The sequence below is a fragment of the Rattus norvegicus genome, chromosome 7 (assembly GCF_021556685.1).
Source record: "Rattus norvegicus strain SHRSP/BbbUtx chromosome 7, alternate assembly SHRSP_T2T, whole genome shotgun sequence".
Lineage (NCBI taxonomy): Eukaryota > Metazoa > Chordata > Mammalia > Rodentia > Muridae > Rattus > Rattus norvegicus.
Genome location: NC_141540.1, coordinates 105,381,540 through 105,404,585, shown reverse-complemented (window position 1 = coordinate 105,404,585; position 23,046 = coordinate 105,381,540). Strand labels below are relative to the sequence as shown.

The 23,046-nt window shown below is 43.8% G+C and overlaps 1 protein-coding gene across 17 annotated transcripts in view; it reads left to right on the top strand.

The window, feature by feature from the left end:
* Positions 1-23,046, top strand: part of Asap1 (ArfGAP with SH3 domain, ankyrin repeat and PH domain 1) — a 299,561-nt gene that overhangs the window by 252,527 nt on the left and 23,988 nt on the right. For all 17 annotated transcript variants that reach the window (XR_015624060.1, XR_015624059.1, XR_015624061.1 and 14 more), the window contains 9 exon segments: positions 3,372-3,535; positions 4,331-4,464; positions 6,187-6,278; positions 9,294-9,480; positions 9,799-9,884; positions 10,219-10,334; positions 10,457-10,524; positions 12,301-12,408; positions 14,242-14,470. Coding sequence is in view for 14 of the 17 variants with exons in the window: in XM_087557335.1 (XP_087413461.1) it covers positions 3,372-3,535; positions 4,331-4,464; positions 6,187-6,278; positions 9,294-9,480; positions 9,799-9,884; positions 10,219-10,334; positions 10,457-10,524; positions 12,301-12,408; positions 14,242-14,470 (1,184 nt within the window). In the remaining 3 variants the exon portion in view is untranslated.

The following is a 23,046-nucleotide window of genomic DNA, read 5'->3' as shown; positions in this document are numbered from 1 at the left end:
GTTTTTATCTTAGAAACTCAAAACTAGTTTTGTAGCTTGTATCATTTCTTACAGTTTTTTTAGTCTACCTGTTACTTTAAAAGGATTTAAAAGTTAAAAAAAGAAGTCTTGCGGTGGGCTGGGGTTGCTGCAGCTCGTTTGGTAGAGCGCTCGCCTGGCATTCATAAAGCCGTGCTCCACCCCCAGCGTGGTACAAGCCAGGTCTACTGGTGCATGTCTGTGATCCCAGCACTTGGGAGGTGGAAGCGGGAGGATCAGAAGTTCAAAGTCATCCTTGGCTACCCAGTGAGTTTGAGATCAGCCTGGGGCAGATGAAACTTTGTCTCAAAGCCAAATAAATGTACCTTCACGGTCACTATATTCTCAGCCCTTTTGAAATATACCTGTTCCATTCTATTTTACCAGATTTTAATTATTTCTTCTAAGCACATTTTGAAATTTTAGTTAATTGTCCTTAGATATACATTCCCTGCTTATTATGGCAAACTGTTTTTTAAGTCATGAGCCTACGGGAAAGCCTTGAGCCCATGGCATAATGGTCGGTGTTCTGAAAATGTAGACCGTGCTGGTGTAAGCCAGTCTAACTCAAAACCTTGGGTAAGTTACAGAAGTTTTCTGACTTCTAACCTTAAAATACTTTAACGCACAGGCTCTTGGAGGATTCTGTTTTTAAAACTGTGAATCAAGTGGCTAAGAGATACTGAAGCACATTAGATATCCAAGTGTCATAGTGCCTCACACACAGACAGAATGCAAGGCAAAGCCTACACTTGCTGTGAGATGTAGTAAGGGTCCGGGATAAAGTGCTGCTGACACACACTTTGTGAGCTGTGCTAGAGGAACGGCTCTAGGGTTAGAGTATGTACTGCTCTTCCAGACCACAGTGCAATTCCCAGAACATCGGGGGCTCAAAACCACCTGTAACTCCACATCCAGGGTTTCAGACTTCTCTGCACACACATGTATGCATGGACACACACACTTTAAAATAATTTTCAAACGTTTTTGAAAAGGCAGTCTCTAGGGCTGGAGAGATGACTCAGCAGTTAAGAGCTCTTCCAGAGATCCTGAGTTCAGTTCCCAGCAACAGATGGTAGCTTACAATCATCTGTAATGGGATCCAATGCCCTCTTCTGGTGTGTCTGAAAAGAGGGACAGTGTACTCATGTACATTTAAAAAAAAAATAAGTGATTTTAAAAAAAGTCTCAAGTTTGTAACTTAAGACTAAGTTAGCACAAAGACTAACATTTTAAAGTGTATTGGATGTCCCACTCACTCCTAGACTTTCCCAAGTGTTCATCATTTAATGTGAAGTCATAAAAATCAAAATAAACTGAAGGTGAGCGCCACCTAGAGTCAAGTCCATGCCTTGCAAACGCATCACCCAGCACCTGGTTTGGCCTTTAAATCTCTTGCTGCTGCATTTACTACATAGTTTTCAGGGTAGTATGTTGTTTCATTTTCTGCCAGCCCGTATTTCATCCAAACAAGAGACTCAGGCCTGAACCTCTGTGTTATTAAAAGAGCAAACGGTAACTGTTCTCGTTATAAAGAGGCAATGATTTGGCCATGGTTTTGTTTGTTTTTCGTTTTGTTTTGTTTTTGAAAAGCAAATTTGGGACTTCTTTCTCTGATTGATGAAAATAATAGAAGCTGATTTTATTGTTTGGAAATTGCATGTAACCCTCCTATGAGTTTTTCCGTAAAGTGGAAAAAAAAATCAAAACATAAGGACATTTTGGTTAAAAATTTTTCCAAGGGGTTGGGGATTTAGCTCGGCGGTAGAGCGCTTGCCTAGCGAGCGCAAGGCCCTGGGTTCAGTCCCCAGCTCCGAAAAAAAAAATAATAATTTTTCTAAAAACCCACAAATGCATAATGGATAATATATTTAAATTTGATAATATTTAAAAGGGTTTTCACCACTATTTCATAAAACATAGTCTGAACAGTTCTCCTGTGCCCTCAAACAAAATCGATGGAGCCAGCTAGATGACTCAGTGGCAAAGGAACCTGCCACCAAGCCGGACAGCCTGTGTTAGTCTGCTAGGGCCTACATGTTGGAAGGAACAAGTTGTCCTCTGACTTCCTCCACACATGAGCCATGGAATGCTTGACCACACACGTAAAAAACACACAAATAAATAAATAAATGTCAAAAGACCATTTGAATTGGTATATTTTATGCTTGTTGGACTTTCAGGTTTTCCATACCTGAAAAAACATAGCTTGGAAACAAAGGATTTGTTCAGTTCATACTATGTCTCACTATAGTCATTCCTGCTGCTGTGATTTTACTCTCAGCATTACTGACAAAATACTCAACAGAAGCTCTGTAGAGACTTTCTTCACTTCCTGGGTCAGAGGAAGAGTTGGTTATAGCAGAAAAGGCATGATGACCAACAGTCTGTGGTAGTAGGAACTACCACATCTTACAGATCAGAAGAAGAGAAGAGGTACCACCTTCAAGGCCTAACCCCAGTGACCCACGTGTGGTGGCAGGTCTGGTGTCCCAGTGCTTCCCCTACTCCTATAACAGCAGTGCCATCTAGAAGCAAGTGCTTGAATGTGAGCCTGTGGAGGGTCTTCACATTGAACACAGCTGCCTTTTTATGTGCCATGCTTCCACGTCATACAGCCCTCTCACAAGCATAAACTCTATGGCTACTGTTAATTTCCCCAGTGTCTTCACTGTTAAATGTCCTTGCAGCCATAGGCTGCCAGAAAGCAGATACCTTCTATTGAACACATTCCACCTGTCACTGCTTCTCATCGTCCTTATATGCTTGTGCCGTATATGAATCCTCTTCAATGAAGCATCCCCTTCATCTGCTACAGGGTATCACTGTGACCTCTGTCATCCACTCCAGCCATCTCTCTGTGTGCTATCCACTCTAGCCATCCTCTGTGTCATCTACTCATCCCTCTCTCCTCCCCCCCACAGTGTGTGTGTGTGTGTGTGTGTGTTGCCTACTCAGCCATCTCTCTGTGTGCCATCCACTCCAGCCATCTCTCTGTCTTCTACTCATCACCACCCCCTGTGTGTATGTATGTCACCTACTCAACCATCTCTGTATGTCATCTACTCCAGCCATTCCTTACTTGTCCTATACATTGCTTCTCATTATTTTATTTCCATTATTTTATTTGCTTTTAATTTTTATGGTCTAGTGATTAAACCCAGGACCTCCTATGTACTCAAACAACCCATGTCTTATCTTCCAACTTACCTTTTCATTTTTTCCTTACTTTATTGTCACTTGAGAGAAAAGAGGGATTTGGAAATTCCTCTTGAAGGTGTGTTTCCAATGGAGGAAGACAATGGTGGCCACGCCCTTATGAAGGCTACCTTCGTCTGGTATCTTGACCACAGGTGGATATCAGTACTGACGAATAGCAAAGAAGAGGCCCTAACCATGGCCTTCCGTGGTGAGCAGAGCACAGGGGAGAATAGCCTGGAGGATCTGACCAAAGCCATCATTGAGGATGTACAGCGACTCCCTGGGAATGACATCTGCTGTGACTGTGGCTCATCAGGTATTTGTCCTGTACACACCAGCTTCTTGAGCCTCTTCTCTGTAGCCTTCAGTGGGGTGGTTGCTTGAGTTCCTTAGAGTTTTGGGGCCGACTTAGACACACATACAGCATGAGCTCTGAGCATGAAGGTTCCCCTTACTGGCTGCTCTTCCCTACTCTGTTTTCCCTACCTTGGTAATTTCCAACCCATTCTATGAAGACAGTCACCTGACAGAGTGCCTCTCCCTGAGTGTGCTCCATGATCACTAAGGGGATGAGGACAGAACATGGTACTCATGAAGTAAGTGCAAGTCTGCCATGCCCTGCTAGAATAGTGTTAATTCAGTTCACTCTTACTAGGTGATGTGCTTGTTTTACCCCTGTCCTCACAGCATATGTGTCCGTAAGGGGATAAAAGTGATTTGCTTACAGTTGAAATGCAAACCTGGTGCTTCTGAAGATTGAACCAGAATGATGGGCTAGAGCTACTCACAGTGGCTATAGGGTTCTGAGCTTCTCAGGCCTTCAACCCCATCTATGACTGGGGCAAGAAGGGAACCCTGGCACAAGGCCTCAGACTGCTCCATGGGCTCTCTGGGAAGAGGATTGAAGCAATTTGTTATAAGGACAAAGGTCTTGACTTTGATTGGTAATTGAGTATTGAAGGGATCCAAGGGCCCCTGCATTAACGCACAAACCCTGAATTCCTATATCAACCCTTCCCTTGAGCTGGTTCTTACCAAGACTGACTGCTGGGTGACCTCTGTAGCCAGCAATCTGAATGACATGTCTTGTTTCATCAAATCTTTTCCACAGAACCCACATGGCTTTCCACCAACTTGGGTATTTTGACCTGTATAGAATGTTCCGGAATCCATAGGGAAATGGGGGTTCATATTTCTCGCATTCAGTCTTTGGAACTAGACAAATTAGGAACTTCTGAACTCTTGGTAAGTCCTGCCCTGTGCTTTAGGAGAAAGGTTTATTGTCTCGGTACTTAACATATTACTCTAGAGAGATGTGCTTATTTTTAACAGTTAAAAATAATTATAAAATTTAATGGATTTGCCTGAACACTTAGACTTTAACCTTGTAATATATAATGATTACTGCTTATTTCTGTTTCCTGTTTAAGGAAAAAGAGTGAACTGCAATGGAACTAGCTCATTCCTATGAAAAGGGCTTCTTCCAGGCTACTTTTTTCATTAGGAATTAGTTTCCATAAGAATCCAATACAATGGTAATTAAAGCATGTGTGTAAATTACCTAGTGGTTTATGTTGTTAAAACTAATGACTGCAAAGCTTCTCCCAATTTAACCTTTGTTGCCTGGATGTTTGTAAAAGTAGATCTGACTTGTTAGCTAGTATCACAAAACCAGCTCGCCTTAGCCTGACTTACATTACTAAGGTAATAAACTGCTTATGATTTGACAGACATGAAGGATATGAATACTTAAATATGTTTCCTGCCTTTCCGTCAAAGTAGAACATTTTGCAGAGTTCCTCTGGTCATGAAGCATTATGGGAAGGCAACTGGGCCTGTGGCCATAGGTCCTTGTCTTGAGTAAGGTTAGCCCTGTCAGAGACCTTGCAGTAAGAAAGACTGAGGTTTGTTTAAGTGGAGCTGGTTTCAGCTCAGACGGAAGTGTCTCTTGAGCACATGAATGAACTGGGGTTGAGAACAGTAGACCCATCTCAGCAGCAGCCTCGTCTACACAGGAGCACCGACAGGGCAAGTCAGCTATCACTCCGCTGGTGCTCCTGTCCCCTAATCAGCCACTGATGGCAGTGTCCTGTGTTGTGTGAGGAACACATTTAGGAAGTATGACATTGTGCTGTTTCACTTTGGGTTACAGAGAAAAGGCTCGGTCCTAAAGAGCCCTGGAGCACATTCTCCTTCAGTACAAAAGGGCTGGCGTGGCATTTTTGTGGCATGGTACTTTACTTATGAACATGAAATCCAAGTCTCAGTGCCAGAAATGAGAAAATCCAAATATTAAACACTCACTGTATAATAAACCCAAGACTTTTTACCTAAAGACCTCTTGAATGAGAAGTATGCAGATGCCAAAAGGCCCTTCTGAAGGACACAAAGATTAAACAATCATGGGTCCAGAAGCAAAATGTTTGAGGCTGGTTCTCTACTGAACCTATAGCACCCTAATCTGTACCCAAGAAGACAGCAATCCTACTTTCTCTTCTTCCCACCAGAAGTAACATGAGTCAATATTAAAAGGATCTGCACTGGTGCTTGAAAAGCTGTTGTTCATGATTTAGGTTCCCACATGGAGGTCGGTCTGTCTGACCTCAGAAACTAGGTGGGTGGCGGGGGGGGGGGGGGGATTGGGTCCTGCTCCTTTCAAACATTCATCACATCGTATCTGCAGACATCGTTGACTGTCTTGACATCACCCAACCCCACTAGAGTCTGAACACCTCTGAGAAACGAGCATTGTTACCACTTCTAGCTCCAGGTCAGAATTCAGTGCCTGGCATGTAACAAATGCCTAGGAAATTTCCAGAAATTCCAGAAAAAGGAATAGTTTATATACTCAGGGTCAGATGAAGAGAAAAAAAAATATATATATATATATATTAGAAGCAAGTAATAGGAGTCTATTAACCAGTGGTAGATAGAGAGTTTACTATGTTCTGTTTGTTTGTATTACAGCTGGCCAAGAATGTAGGAAACAATAGTTTTAATGATATTATGGAAGCAAATTTACCCAGCCCTTCACCAAAGCCCACCCCTTCAAGTGATATGTAAGTATTTTGAATTTTGAGTATATGAATACTTTACTAGTCTATCTTCCTCTCCTCCCCCACTCAAAAACAGAAAAAACAAAAACCAGCTAGCAACATGGTGTTCCCCTTGCCCTACTTCCCCCCCATTATCAAGAGAGCACTAGAAAGATATTTTAAGATGTGTCTGCAGTAGACAAGTTTCTTCTCAGCAGTACCTTCCCTGGAGGCCACTTCTGAGGCCCAGCTTTGTGGAGCAGATCATGGGGATAGTCGTACGGGGTCACGCTGTGCTTTGGTAAAATGGTAATAGTTGTGCCAAGGCAATGGCAAGAGAAGTCATTCAGATACAGATACCCATTCAGCAAAGTCTGGGGAGGCTGATATTTTGTCTAGTGAGTTTTCAGTGGGAGTACAAAAAAACAAGCACCTTACCAGAAGTATAAATCTACTAACCCTGGACCAGACTCTTCCTCTTCTGGAAACTAATGTCTATTTTGTGGTAGAAAAAAAATTAATAGTAATGGGACAAAGAGAGCCTATGACTACCAGACGATGGAACACTACACAGATTTTAAAACAGTGATTTCTAAGACAGTCGATAAATTTGAAAAGCAAAGCACAGTAGAAAGCAGACTGCCTTCTGGGAAAGGACAAGATGGGTAATGGGGAAAAGAAACATACCTTCTGGACCTAGACCTACTTCCAGACTCAGAAACTCAATCATAGCTAAACTCATTCCTGCACTGCCTACTCAGAAGCCAAACACACTTGCATACATAGTTCTGCATACTTATCTCACTAAGAAAGACTATAGGTGTTTCAGTCCATAGTTAGCTGGTCCCATTGCTGTGGACCAGGGGAGTAAGGCAGAAAGAAGCAAGGCAGCAGTAGGTGGTGGGGAGGGAACTGCAGTGAGAAAGTAGAGCAGGCAAGAAGTGACCCAGGACAAGCTGTACCCTTCATAGACACACTACAGCCACCCACTACCCCCATGTAGCCCCTACCTTCTAATAGTGAATCCCACCATGAAGCCATGCGTGCATCCACCCATCAGTAGGGTGAGTACCCTCATGGCCTGGTCAATAGCATGTTACTGTCACTGTCAAGAGACTAACTCTTCAACACACGAGCCTAAGATCTCAATCACATGTGTTGGAATTTATCTTTGCCTAAGGAACTTAACAGTAACTAGGAAGTTTGTAGTCTGCCTTGCAGTGGTGTTTCACTCCATTAATCCCAACACTCAGAAGGCAGAGGCAGGCAGATCTCTAAGTTTGAAGCCAGCCTAGTCTATACAGCGAATTCCAGAACAGCCAGGGCTATACAGAGAAAACAAACAAACAAAAAGTAAGTGGTCTAGCATAGCAGCAGGTGCAAGACTTCTTAATAAACACTTTTTGATAAAACTTTGGTTTTACTTTGGAGCTACATAAATCAATTTATTTTAAAAACTGAACTTATACTTTAATAAGTAGAGAGGAACTAGGAACATAGCTCAGTGGTAAAATGCTTGCCTAGCATGAACAAGGCCCTGGATTCCACCCCCAGTACTTGGGGGGGAAAATTGGAGAGTCGTCAAGATTGAATCCTGTACATGGTAAAGACTCTACCTCAGCCCCTACGTGCTGAGGATATATAGGAAGAAAGGCTAACTCTAAGTCACAGAGTTGGGAAGGCTCTATACAGGGAGAAAGGACACCAGTCTAAATATTTGGCCAATGCTTCCATGGATACCAGATTTACACAAGTATTAAAATTTTTACAGGGCACATTCAGTCTGCAGTCATGAAGTTAAGTCTCCCAGAAGGCCTCTGGCAGCAGTGATCTTTTGTTGAGTTGTGCACATGCTTACAGTGCTCTCATTCTATGCTGAGGAAATAGCAAAGCCAACTACACTGTGAACCTCACCCTCAAAGCCTTGGGCCTAGAAGGGAGGGCAGACATTGCCAAATAGGTCAGAGAGTGGCTTACAGAACCATGGTTGTGGGAAGTGTGCCATAGGAGTTCAGTTCCAAACACACAACCAGAGAGCTAATAACTGTCTGTAGCTCCATTTCCAGGATCCAACACCCTCTCCTGTCCTTCTCAGGAACTTGCAAGCAAGCATATGATGCACGTAAACTCAGATGGGCATATATGTGAATTAAAAATCAATATATAAATCTTTAATGTGCCAGTGAATAGATGTCTCCATTTTCAAATTATAAAAACCTGAAGTTCATAAAGTTTAAATACTTTTCATAGTATCACATAACCGGCATGCTATAGAACCCAAACTATTTGAACCCAAACTTCCTGTTTTTACTAATTAGCTTAGATAAGTAGGAGAGTTACAGATAGACAGAAGTTTTCTTGAGTGTCTGATGGCATCACCTAATCCTAGTTCTTTCTCTCTGGCTCTCATTGGCTTGCCCTGAACTGACTTCCATTTCAGTCTTCTTCTGTAGGTGACAGAGTGGGCATTGAGGTTCTGTTCTCAGCTTGGGGCTGAAAGGTAGGCTCAGTCTCCCAGGACCACTTGAGTTTCCATGGTGAGAGTGATTGAGCACCACATGTCCATTCAGACTTCAGGCCTGGTATTTCCAGCTCCTGCTCCTGAAGGAGTCTCCACCAGGAAGGCGACTCACCTCATCCTTGTAACACTTCTTGCCTATGGGGTAGATTCAGTAGAGCCTTTCTAAGCCTCAGTTTTTTCACCTATAAAAGGGGTTAGAGCAAAAAAGTAAAATCTTCTTCATGAAGCTCTGGAAGCTTAATTTGTCTCAACTTTTAAAATCTTCCCACTTATGTTGTGAATTTGAAATATTCATAGAATGTTTCTCTTATGTAGAAAAGAAATCGTCCGTTATCTCTGTTGCACATTAATTTTATTATATGTATTACCCACACATATCAGCATATCTGTGTGTAGGACTTGATGTAAAACCTTGTTTGTTGTTTGAAATGAAGCACATTTAATTAAGGAAAGGGAGAGCAGAAATGGTTTTCAGCTCTTGAAAAGCAGAAATGCTCTGACCATTTTGTTTGTTTCAGGACTGTACGGAAAGAGTACATCACTGCAAAGTATGTTGACCACCGGTTCTCCAGGAAGACCTGTGCCTCTTCCTCAGCAAAGCTGAATGAATTGCTTGAGGCCATCAAGTCCAGGGACTTACTTGCACTAATCCAAGTCTATGCAGAGGGAGTGGAGTTAATGGAGCCACTGCTAGAACCTGGGCAGGTAATGACTCTGAGAAGCCAGAGGATTAAAAAGCAAAAAGTAAGCATGCTGTGGTGGCACACTTCTGTGATCTCTGCACTTGGAAAAAGTGGCAGAGTCTGAAACAAATTGGAGGCCAGCCCCAGGCTGCACAGCAGAAACAGAGTTTAAATGAGGGGTTGTACATTTCTGACTCAGTTTAATGAGATACATGTACATTAGCTGAGCTTGTCTAGGGAATTGGAGCATAGTCATGTTCTTGATAATTGCTTGAGGTTCCTTGGCAGTGAAGCTGCTAGAGACGTGATCACCAAATTCATATTCACCTTCCTTCCTCAGGAGCTTGGGGAGACAGCTCTTCACCTTGCTGTCAGGACCGCAGACCAGACGTCTCTCCATCTGGTGGATTTCCTTGTCCAAAACTGGTATGGCTTTTGTTTTCTCATCTGAATAAACTGACTGAATTACTAGCACAAACCAGAACTCTGCAAGACCTATTCCAAACTCAAGAGTTCTCTGTGGTTAGCTGGCTAAAATACCTGTGTCGACTGTGATTGCCCAGTTGCTTCCCCTTAACTCTGCCTGCTTTATAGTGTGCCCGTAGGTATGTGTTTGATATGCTAGTTGTCAGAAAAGCATAGAAAACACAGAGCTTAGAAACTGCTTTTAAGATCTGAAGAACTTCTTAAGACATTTACCTCACAGATGACAGAGGGCCTGTGGTCACCCAGTCTTTTTAATAATGCTGCGATCTTTCAGTGGGAACCTGGATAAGCAGACGTCCGTGGGGAATACGGTGTTGCACTATTGCAGCATGTACGGCAAGCCCGAGTGTCTGAAGCTGCTGCTTAGGAGCAAGCCCACCGTGGACATTGGTGAGTGCGGCCATTCCAGGCATCCCAGGACCGAGACTGCTCAACATCCTACCTAATCACCGCTTCTTGCCTCTGAAGTAGTATCCTAGATAATTACTGCATTTATTCTTCTACTGTTTCAGTTAACCAAAATGGAGAAACTGCCTTGGATATAGCAAAGAGACTCAAAGCTACGCAGTGCGAAGATCTGGTAAGTAAACTAGGAAAGGACGTGTGTCAGACATCCTGGCCATTAAATGTTATTCTGAGAGGATGGAATTGGGGGAAGATGGAGCATTTTGTTTCTAAATAGCAAGAAATACAGATAAGTGCTAAAGTGCATTTGAAGAGGTGGTGAAGCCACAGCTCTGCCTTCCGAGTACAGTTGTCACATCAAAGACCCAAGGCCCCTATCGGATTGAGGATTAGGACCATGCTTTGTGTTTGCCAGGACACCAGGCTCCTTTTCAGCTAATGTAGAGAATTCTTTAGACAGTCACTTGTAGGAGCTGGGAAGAGTGTAATGGTTCTCTGCAAGCTAAGCACCCTCCCTCCTGCCTCCCAGCCTTCTCTGCACACTCACCTTTTCTGCCTCTGCCCTGCGAGTTCTTGCCTAATCTCCTCCTGGACCTTCACATGAACAGGATTCTCTTAGCCACAGAGCATCATGCCTGCTCTCTGTTGCTGACAGCATAATATACAGACTGGGCAAGTTGTAAGGAACGGGTGTATGTTGACTCGGTTCAGGATAGAGGGGCTGCATCTGTGATGGCCTTTTTCCTCTCACAGTTAATCCCATTATGAGAGACATGGGAGTACCTATGTTTCCTGCTCTTGTCCCTCTTCTAAAGCCACCAATGTTCAGACATTATGGCTCCTTCCTGATAACCTTACCTAATCCTCATCACCTCCCAGAGGCCCTGATCTCAGTACCGCTTCTAAATTTCTACCCTTTTAAGACCTCGTGCTGCGGATTAAGCTTTCACTTAATGGACTAGTGGGACATGCTTGTAATCTGAGCACTTAGGAGGCTTGGGCAGGAGGATCACAAGTTTCAAGCAAACCTGAGCTCCTTAGGGAGGCACCGCAATAAGAAAAAGTAACTGCAGTTCAGAGGCTACAGGCCCTAGCACAGTGGAAACCAGGGTAGAGAAAGAAAGAATACTCCATCGAGTTTGAGTTTCTCCACACCTAGAAGTTGTACTTTTTGTTATTTTTGTTGCCTTGATATTTTTGTTTCTTCTTGAGTCCTTGTGGGATGGGGCAGGCAGGTGGGGGGAGGGGGAGTTATAGTGGAAAGGAGAAAGAAAACGTGAGAATGAGGAGGATTGCTCCAAACTCTAGTCTTCCCTAGCGCCAGGACTCGCACTGCCATCATTGGCTGTATCATGTATTCCTGCTATCTCTTAAAATGTATTTAATTTTATCTTATGTATATGCATGTACATGTACCACCTCTGTGCCTGGAGCCTGTAGAGACCAGAAGAGAACATTAGATCCCCTGGAACTAGAGTTACTATGTGGGTCACCATGTGGGTTCTAAGAACCAAACCCAGGTCATGTGCAGCAAGAACCTCCTCTCCAGCCCCTGTGTTTTGTGGAGTCCTTTAAGGCTATTGTCTCTGCACATACTTCATGAACAAAAAAGAACAGACTGACTCAAACCTTAGCCCTTCCTCTGAAACATGATGCCTCTTGGTTGTATGTTCCAACCCATAACCTGCACTTCTGAGGATCTTTTCAGTAGGGAAACTTCTGAGTTTGGAAAAAATTATGCAGTCAGACTTAGAAAAGTTCCACTGTGCATAGGTGTTCACAGTCCCTGGGTTGGTCATGTGGCCACCCAACTTGTCTGGTTAGAACTGTGCCCACTGGGCCGAGTCATTGATCATTTGCGGACGAGGGCTGGGGTCTGACTCAGTGCTATGCTGCAGTGGTGGAGCATTTGAGCATTTCCAGTAATGCTGTGCCCTGGCTGTTCCTCTAGCTTTCCCAAGCTAAGTCTGGGAAGTTCAACCCGCATGTCCATGTAGAGTACGAGTGGAATCTTCGACAGGACGAGATGGATGAGAGCGATGACGACCTGGATGACAAAGTAAGTGCACAGTCGCATGCATGCTCCAGAGTGCCGCACCACCGTCCACCTTCCGTGAGGTGCATTGGTGCGGGCCTTCTGACCCGATGAAGCAGTTTGGTCCCTGCTGGACCATGTAATAGCTGGACGATAGACTCAATGGGAAAGATGTAGGAAGAGAGTCATTGGAAGGAAGTGGCCCGAAGTTGTGGAGCTGGCAAGCTAGCAGGCTGCAAGTTCCAGCAGTAGCTGATCCAGCAGCAGGTGACATGGCAGAGTTGAGGCTGAAGGGGGTCTAAAAGCCAAACTCCCTGCTCTTTGAGGACCCTGGTTACTTTTCTTAAGCTCTTCAGCTGACGGGATGAGGCCCACTGACATTTTGGAGGGCAGCTCAAATGCTACTGATTGACGTTGTAATCCCCTTTAAAATGAAAGCTATATCTACACTGATGCTTAACTGCAACGCCATAACCTGGTCAAGTTGTAGAATTAAGTATGTGAAAAACTACATATAAATTCCCATCATTGTCACTTTTGAAGGATGTAGATGTGGTCTAACTAGAGCTAAATATTGTTCCATCATCTCAGATTGTCTCTTTTGAATCTCACAGGGATGTGGTGATTGGTCCCAGAGAAAACTTAAACACAAAGAGGACTTGGCATCTTTTTTTCTCAAGCCTCCTAGCTGATAGAGACTGTCTCTAAGATTAAGCCCAGGTCTTGGTGACTCTTGTAGGTGGTGTTTAACTATCTTTGAATGTTCAGCCATATTTATCATCAAATGTATGCCAGGTGGGATGTAAGGAATGCTCAGATAGAGGTCCTCGGACTACTCTCAATGGTAATTCAAATGGTAATGTGACTGTCTGGTAAAAGTGTGTAGGAATTCCTGAGACCTAGCTCCTCAGCCTTGGTCAGCCCTGACAGTGTCATCAGGTAAGCAGCCACAGAGATGGATTTCTGAGACTAGGTGGGTATTGGCAAGAGAAAAGTAGAGAGGAACAGAATAACTCACACTGAGTGGGAAGCATCTTCATAGGGAAGGGGAAAAAGTCCCCTGCAGAGTCACCAGTAGGTTTGCAGGTTCAGCCTTTATATTTACCCATGCAGTAGAGGCCAGCGAACATTTATTAGCAGAACTGAGTTTCTGACCAGCCATCCTGTAGTGTATACAGTAAGATGAGGGAGAGAGAAGAATCAGGACTGTTCTGCTACACTAAGAGCAGTGAGCACCTTGCTAGGACTAAGTTAGAGGGTCCATCTGAGGTTTCCATGCAATACGTGGGATGCAGGTGACGGGTAACTGCCACAGGTAGAGTTGGACAGTGTTCAAGCCATCACAATATGTAAAACACCATGTGAGCAATTGGAAATGGTTTGCAGCCCAAGAATGTGGGTGGGATGTAGAGCTCCAAGCCATTAGCATGTGGGTGTCACCTCAAAACCAGGTGTGGAAGAAGGGTGAGGATAAAAGGTTTGTACAGGGAAAAGGACTTCATGCAACAAATCATAGGTTGAGGGGGATGCTGTTCAAATAAGGCAGACAGGTCCTTTGCATGGAGATTTTTCTTTTTTAATAAAGACTGATTGCAACTGTGACTTTACCTGCCACTTTTGAATGTCCTACTGATCCCTAACTGTCGAGCATTGTTGGGACTTAGTGATGGGTATGTAGGAAGTGTGAAGTCTTTCCTTCACGGTGTCACTGCTGGGAAGTTGTGTTGATGGCCAACCACATCCCACACTGAGAGCCACAGGAACCAGATGACCTCCTGAACCCATTCTGCAGGGGTCTTCTGGACTCCTCAAGGACAGCCCTTGAATCTCATATCATCTGTTGTTTTCCTGTACCAGCCAAGCCCCATCAAAAAGGAGCGCTCACCCAGACCACAGAGCTTCTGCCACTCATCCAGCATCTCACCACAGGACAAGCTGGCACTGCCAGGGTTCAGCACTCCACGGGACAAACAGCGGCTCTCCTACGGAGCCTTCACCAACCAGATCTTCGTCTCTACGAGCACAGATTTGCCCACATCACCCACCAGTGAGGCTCCCCCTTTACCGCCTAGGAATGCCGGGAAAGGTATGGAGCTTGGGGAGTGCTTGTGGATTTGACCTTGTAGCTGCTAGTCTGCCAGTTAAGTGGCAGGATACTGTCAGGGACAGCCCAAAATCAGGACCGTGTCATTCTTCAGGCACCAGAGTGCAAAAGGTAGTATCCTGGGTATTGTAGGTGTGTTACCTTGCATTAACTTCCTGTGAATTACATGTTCTTTATGCTCATCCTCCAGAAAAGAAAACTAAAACTAAAAAGGTAAAGTGACTTTCTAATGTCACACAGCCAATAAGTAGTTGAGACCCAGTCTGAGAGCCATGTGTCTCTAGCACCTGTGCTGTTTATAACAGGAGTGTGTTCTTAGTTCTTGAAACGCTACTTTTCTCTGTACTCAGATACCTCTGTGTTAAACATGTGACTGTCTGGACTAAAGAGGTAGGAGTTGGTTGAAAACTTGTCTTTTAAACACGAGGCCCTGGGTTAGATCCCCAGTATTGTGTAAAATTGCATGTCACAATCACACAATCGTATTTTCTATATAACCCAACCTTCATGTTTCTGAGTCTAATTACTCTATTCTTTTAATGACTTCAGTACTCATTTCCCTTTCCTTTTATACATTTGCATCAATTACATCCCCCTCAAAAGTATGAAATAGAATGCCTGCTGTGCTATTAGCCTCCTTCACAATCCTCTGTCATGTGGTGGCCTCCTTCTTCTTGCAGGATTTCCTACCATATGGATTGTTATTATGATTAAGTAAAAAAAGCAACAGCACAGGGGCTGGAGAGATGGCTCAGTGGTTAAGAGCACTGACTGCTCTTCCAGAGGTCCTGAGTTCAAATCCCAGCAACGACATGGTGGCTCACAACCATCTGTAATAGGATCCGATGCCCTCTTCTGGTGTGTCTGAAGACAGCAACAGTGTACTTATATACATAAAATAAATAAAATATTTTTTAAAAAAAAGCAACAGCACTACCTCAGCAGTATCCACCATTTTGTACTTAGTTGGCTGGTACAGGAAACGATGAAGTGATCAGGAGTTCATTATCATTGTAGCATTTCATGAGACCCTAACTTCAAAGTGAGATGGGGTGTCACAGTAGTTGATAGTATTTGTGAAGCACTTGCCTCATGGAGGTCACATACCACTCTTTCCTCATTCCAAAGCCTCCAGAGGAGGTGGGTAATACAAGTCCTCATCTCAAAATCCACAGTCCTGTGCTCGTAGAGGACCTGAGGATGGCCTAGGCTACTCTTGCTCCCCGTATTGTCAGATACCTTCCCAGCTCAGCATCAGGCCAATGGAGATGGTCCCTGTTCCATTACTACAAACAGTAGCCCTTTGTCCTCTCTCGAGTATGTGCAGCTCTGGAGGTCAGCGTAGAGGGTCAAGTTAAGGCACAGAAAGGCTAGGGCTATAGCTGAGAGGTGCTGAAAGCCGTAGCTGCCAGAGAACCCCAATGTGGGATTCTCCCAGTGTGCTCAGCCCAAGTTAGCGCAGGTTTGCAGCGCCTGGTGGTATACAATGACAGGCCTATTTGAATCACACTGGTGCTATTTTCTGGCCAATGTGAGCTTTATTCAAAACTGTTTTTTCACAGCTTATTCTCCATTGAAATAGTGTTACAAATGGGAGCTGTGTTCTTAGAGAGACCCTGAATGACCTTGTAGATCATAAAAATAATAGGAACGCCACAATAAGGCTTTAACATGAGCAGTTCTCATCAAAGACAACTGCTTACAGCAGTGGGGGTAAGCCAAGTGTTTCTTACCATTCTGCACAGTCTACTAGAACACATGTTTAAAGACAGACTGTTAACATATTGAACTACAAATCTATACTGTGTGAGCCCTGTGCTGATTTCCCCTCTGCAAAACCATGTTCCCCAGCAAATCATGCTTCTGACAAGAGGACAGGAATGAACCTCCAGACCTGAAAGTGACAGAAAAATGCATCTCAAGGATTGATTTTTCAGTGCCCTAGTTTTGTGGTGACCTGTCTTGACAGACAGAGCCTGCACCTGTTCAGAGAGCCTTTGTTGACACCAGAACCCAAGACTTAACACACCCCACCCCCACCCCTTGTAGCCTCCTTGTGTAATTTTATCTCACAGGAACGTGAAAAAACCATAGAGCTCACCATCTGGCTTAGTGCCAGGCATCACTCACCCGCATTGAATAAATTCTAGCTCACTCTTTACTGAACACCCAGAAAACAAAGCTGCATTTATTCAGTGGTTCAGCTGCTGAAGCAGGGGCTTAGAGGTTTGGCCATGGCAACCGTGGTTAACTAAGGATAGACCACCTCTCCCTCCCTTTTACAAATCAAGCCCATGCTTGAGAATAGGATTTGCTCTGCTGAGTTCCTCCTGGCAGCGTATCGTGGGACATCAGATTCAGAGCATTGGACTGTCTGCTGCTGACACAGATAGTCAGGCTCTAATGACAGCTCCCAGGCACTGAACCATAGCTGCCCTCAGCCAGCTGGGCTGGTGTGCCCTTACATGTGGGAAACTTGCAATGTGAATCTGATTCTTAGAGGCCACTGTTAAACAGTCAGCTGACACCCTGTGCAGAGGTCCTTGTGTTTTGTGGTCCCTGTATTTTTTTTTTCAATCTATTCTGCTAACTGGAAGAGCTATCTGCTTGAGAACAAAGCTATCTGGAATCAGTCATCCTTCGGATTGTCATTTCTTTCTCTCCACAGCAAGGAAATCCCTGGTCCTTGCTTATAGCACAAACTAACCCTCCAGGCACAAATTTAGGGACCTCAGGATGACTTCCTGGGACAGAACAGACACCTCTGACAAAGTCCCCCACAAATAAGGGGAGTGCAAAAGGCAGCAAGAAAAACAAACTCTGAGGTCAGCACAGGAAGATTCCAGAACCCTCCAGTTGACCTCATCAAAATTCAGGGAAGTTTGATCTAAATTACCATCAGCCAGCACCTCCTGTACTCGAGTATTCCTAGTGAATCAGCATGCAGCATCTCAGCCCCATTCACTCTCTTACAGCTCAGGCAGTCCGATGCCTGACTCCTCTGCACAAAGGAGGCCAGAGAGGATCATTGAAAGGGTCAAAGCTAAGTGTATAGGTCTTTCTCATGATCAGCAGCCCTCTACCTTATTTAAACAAAAGTACCTCAGGCTCACCAGGATTTCCTACTTTTTAATCTTTACATTTGAATACTATCATAGAACTTTGGTATCTTTAAAGCTAAGGATACTAAAGGACTAGCACTACTTGTATCCCATTATAAAGACAGAGAAACTGAGCCCTAGGAAACTTAAGGAATTCCCTACAGATCACACAGTGCTGCAGCAGGAGAGCTGGATCCGGCAGTGGCAAGTCACCTCAAGTCTTCTTTCCTGGTTGATTGAAATGGTCTGTGTTTTTCTTACTTGTCTAATGGAATTGTCCTCAGAACACATTGAGACAGTATATGGAGAGATGCTACTGTTAGGTCTGTTGGGTCGTGCTGCAGCTGCTCTTAGAGTGGAGGAACATGGGGAACCACATAGCTGCACAGCCCATCTCCCAGAACAGGTACTTGCCGGTACATACTGTTTGCTTGCTTGGTTGAGTAACTTAACTGGTTTACAATAATGTTAAAGTCTAGAAGCATGGCTGCCTGCCATTGTTCCTCTTCATGCCTTTTGCGTGTCACTGGCAAAAATGTATACCCACCACAGAGCCACTACTTCTCACAAGATTGAAAACTATAGGACCCACTCAGCACAGCACGTGACACTCTGTGATCCATCAAGGTTGGCTCTCTCTGCCTGGCTTTGGTACCTCTCTGCCACTGCCTCTTTTCAGGAGCCTTCAGGGAACTACCAACCGGAGTGAAGTTGCTCACTGGCTGGATTAGCATGTACCATATCAAGGCCTGACACCTACCTGCTTCTTGACTGAAAGAAACTTTGTAAAGACTAAACTTTGTAAAGACCTCAAGGGGCAGAACTTGGTTTGAAGAACTAAGTTTTTAAGCTTTTAGAAGCAGGAACAACTGGTGTGCTAGAATCCAGAAATATTACTGCTCTAAATAGCACATGAATACATGTGAGTACTAATCCTGCCTTTCCTGTGTACTAATCCTGCATCTCCTGCGTACTAACCCTGCATCTCCTGCATACTTGCTATGATGGAGACCTCCTGTCTCATACAGACTCTAGCCTCGGTCTGCTACAACAGCAGCTTCTACAGAAGCAATACTGCCTAGTCCTGCAAGCCAGTGTTGATGCTGTTGATGACAGCCCTTGCCGTCAGTTTAGGTGACAAAACTACACACCTTCGTGAATCAAAAACTATAGTTTAAGAATTAAAAATGATCAGACTACCATCTGAGTCAGCCCAGACCATAACGGCTTGGGCAGCCACATATCCTTAAAAGCTTTTTAAGCTTCCTTCCCTGTCCAGGAAGCTCCCTTTCCTCTATCCAAGGAGACCCCCAGGATTCCTACTCTATAAGGACTAGTCTAGCCCTGTGTCTGTCATCCTATAATTTAGTTGACCCTGCTGAGTTGCCAGAGGTAAGGATTTGGTGTTTGCCTCGCTGTGGCACTGCTTTGAGTCCACACAGTCAAGTGACAAGCAAATGAGACTGCACAGTGTCCACTGAGTGCAACAGCTGTTTCAGAGCAGGAATACCGGGGAGACTGAAGAAGGCCTTCTGCACTCACAGAAAGAAAAGAAAGAAAGCGTGAAATGCACCATCAGATCAGCAGGGGGCGCTGCAGGAGGAGAGCTGAGTTTTCTGCTTTGAAGGACAAGGTTTCCATTTCATCCTGCCCTACTGAAAACTCTAGGGCAGGAGCTATGGATCCATTGTCTTAGCACATTGCAGGGAGGGGTTGGTCTGTCGGGTTATTAAGTATATAAGCAACAGAAAGAATAAGTGTAAGCACATCCCCGAAATGGACAGCTAAAGTAAGGAGTGGGCACAAATGAGCCAAACCACCTATCACAAGGAAGTGGCAGTTCACTTGCTGAAGAGCTCTGTAGAAAATGTTTTTAATAGTTCTACCAAATACAGCTGGGGAAGCATTTTATACACAGCGTCTGTCTCCTTCTCAGAGAGGTCTGTAGTCCAAGAGACAAGTGGAGATGGGGAGACCCCCCTCGGCTTCCTGCTGTGGCTTGCCATCAGGAAGGACTCCACTGGCTGAGTGCTACAAGCCTGAGGAGTACTCATACATTGGTGACTACTGCTTCTTGGGGCTTGTAGCTCCTGAGATAACCCTTGGAATGCCTCGGTATAACAACTTATGACCTTTGCCTTTGCCTTTAAATCACAGCAGATTTATGTTTATACTTAGCTTTGCTGTATTTTGTTGTTGTGGCCCTTATTCAGTTTGCCACCGTACTTTTTATTATTGTTAAAGCTTCATTAAAAAAAAAAAAAAACCTTGCAAATAAAAACATCACATACACTAACCAGACACAAGATCTGTACAACTCAGTGTCCTTATAGTTAAAATAGGCATTCAGAATGGAAGCTGTGATGTGCCACATTCTTTTTTAAACACCTTACATAAAGCACCTTGGGCTGAGCAAGAACTTTGTCTTCTACAAGGGCCACTAACACAGGCTCTAGGGTCAAGTCACCTGGCCTGTATAGTATGAAAAAAGAAGCAGAAGAAATCCTGATGGGGAGAGGTCATAGTGTGTGCTTATGTAATTGTTACAGAACCAACCCTAACTTCTTTGAATCCACTACTTTTATCAGGATCAGAGAGGGACTGAAGGGCAGATGAAAATCTAAGGCTATTCTCTGTATAGAAATCAACAAACAGGAAAGCATCCTGGCAGCTCCTTCCTTCCAGAGTTCTTTGTAATTACACGGTGCCTGGCTTCACCTACTGTGATTAACATACTATAAAAACCCATAGGATCAGCTACTTAAGAACAGCCACATAAATTCAAGAGATCTGTAAAAGGACATGTTATAGCAAATAATAATGGACTGTAGTCTTGAAAACTGCTAGGACTGTGGATTTTGAGAGTTTTTACCATAATAAGTATATGAGGTAAAAAATGTTAATTGGCTCATTGAATAATTCCACAATGTTTACGTGTTTCGAAACAGCATTGTGTGTGCAACAAACATAAACAACATTGTTAACTAAAAAGATAAAGGGAAAGCCATTAGGAAATGATAGAATTTTTATCCATATTACGAGAGTTACTTGAGTAAAGCATCAGTCATTAACTCTTCTATAAAGCATGTTATAAACAAACCTTCAAAAATCTATCAAGGTAATTTTTCAAGCTATTTTCTGTGAACTTTGAAAGTTGTACTTTTTATTTGGTCTCCAGGTAGAAGACCTGGGTTTTCACCTTTACTGAAACCCAAAAGTGAAAAATACTGGGAAATCATCCTGCTGGCTTGCACCATGAATTGTTCACATGGGCATGCATTGAATGTGCCCAGATTATCAGGCACCAGCACTGGGACATAGAAAAGCAGTACCATCTCCCCTGTGAAAGCATATAGGCAGAGAAGGAAGAACCGTCACTGATACAAAAGAGGATATCCTAGTCTCTGGAAACCTTGTTGAAGTCTAGACATTAACAGCAATCACTCCAGGGAAGAGATACACATTAAAGAAAAAATCCTCCCTAAAAATGAGGGCAGCAAAATACATTGTATTGAAATTCTCAAAAATTAATAAAAATATTTTAAAGTGGGCAGGAAGTGAAGAGATTGCCACTGTGCATGTGGGTATCCTATCCAGAGAGGATTAATTAGTCGGAGCAAGCTGCTGTCAGGCCTGAGAGCTTGGGCTTCAGTCAGATCAGGGTGCTCTGAGCACAGCTTCTTACCATCTCTGGCCAACTCTCTAGACCCTTGGATATGGATCCTGCTTGGTTAGTGACACTTGCATGAGATCGTCCCTGAAGTCTCTTACATACAGTACACCGCTATTAGCATTTTACTTCAGTGTTTGGAGCTTTCTTATGTGACCTTTCACAACATGCACTTCACAAGACAATCCCTAGATGGTGATAAAGATGAGTTTACAAGAGAATCTCACTGTTGTCTATTATCTGTTCTGCATTTGCTTCCTTTTCCTCCTACGTTGTTGTTTTCCTCTTGAGCCAAATGCAGAAAATGCTGCCCTGGACCTCAGGAACCACCAGGGCTGACTGCTAGACAAGTGCCTCTGCCATTTCTAAACCTGCTTTGTCCCAGATCCACGTTTCCTATTCTGTGGGGTCTGCCATGCCAAGCCCCTTTCCTTGGATACATGACAGAACCGTACTAAACCCATATCTCACAGGATTATATTGAAAGTCAAAGGGAATAGCCTATTCAGACCCAATTGAAAAGTACAAAGTACCATACAAGACTGAGGTTGTAGTACAACCTCCTTAGTGTGAAAATGGCATCTAAAAGTAAGTCACACTGTGAATAGGATTGGTGTACAGTAACCATAAAGCTGCTATCTTGTATCACATCAGTAAACAAGCAAGTCTACAACTATGGTCATTACCTTAATGTGCGTCACTACCTTATTGAGATGACCATTGTGTGCTGCCCTGCCAGGCTACGTTTGAGAATTAATGACTTAATCCTTGGTAGTACTAACCATTAACTCATAATTAAAACTATCTGATGTTTACACAGGAAGAAGACCTGTGCTCTTTTAACACAGAGTATAAAAAGCTCGTTTGGAGCTTTTCTAGATCACCAAGTGTCTCCTGTCTGAGTTAAACAGCTCCTATGGCAGTGTTGCTAGCTCCCCTCCCCCACTCCTACATGTGTACGGAAGCATCTGTTGGTGGACATGGTTAAAGCGGGAGTGTTCTCTAGAGAAATACCCATCCAGGTGACCAGCGTCACGTCTGACACACACACAGCCTCTCTTCAAGGATGTATATGGAACTCACTGCTTCAAAACCGGCTTTGTTAGCCATCGTTCAGACTTCAAGTACAACAGATGGTTTGGGATTTCCAGAACAATTCAGAATTAGAACAAAAAGAAGTTTTGGAGTTGTTTTTCTAGGTCATCTTAGATCTTTCTTGTTATTTTTTTTTTTTTTGAAACTTGTTTTCTGACTGAAAGAAAGACTGTAGTAGAATGCAGAACCTCTGCTGACTGAGTACTTTAACTGTGGGCCACTGACCGGCGAGCTCAACACACCTCTGTCCCTCTCTTGCTCTTGGTGGCAGCGTGGTTTATGCCTTCCGCCTAAGTAGATTTAGTAACTTCTAGTGAGTTGCTGATTGAAAATGTGTGTGCTTTCTTTATACCATGGCATCTGAGGGAGGGCCTAGATCCCTGGCCTCTGTGTTGGGTAGCATTTGGATGACCGTTTAGTTTTTTTTTAGTTTTCCCTCTGCCTTGATTTTTAAATGAATGCTCATCACATATCTGGCTGAACATGCAATTCTTGAAGTCCATGATCTCCTGCCTTGGCCTCCTAAGAGGTTGGGATTTCAGGTTTATACCACCATGCCTGGCTTGACTGGTATTTTGCTCCTTAAAAATATTCATTTTTTTTTCTTTCGTTGTAATTTTTTAGCCAAATTCCACCTCTCATCTACTTATCGCTTGAATTCTTCCTGTGTTCTCTTTTTGAGTTCCCTGAGA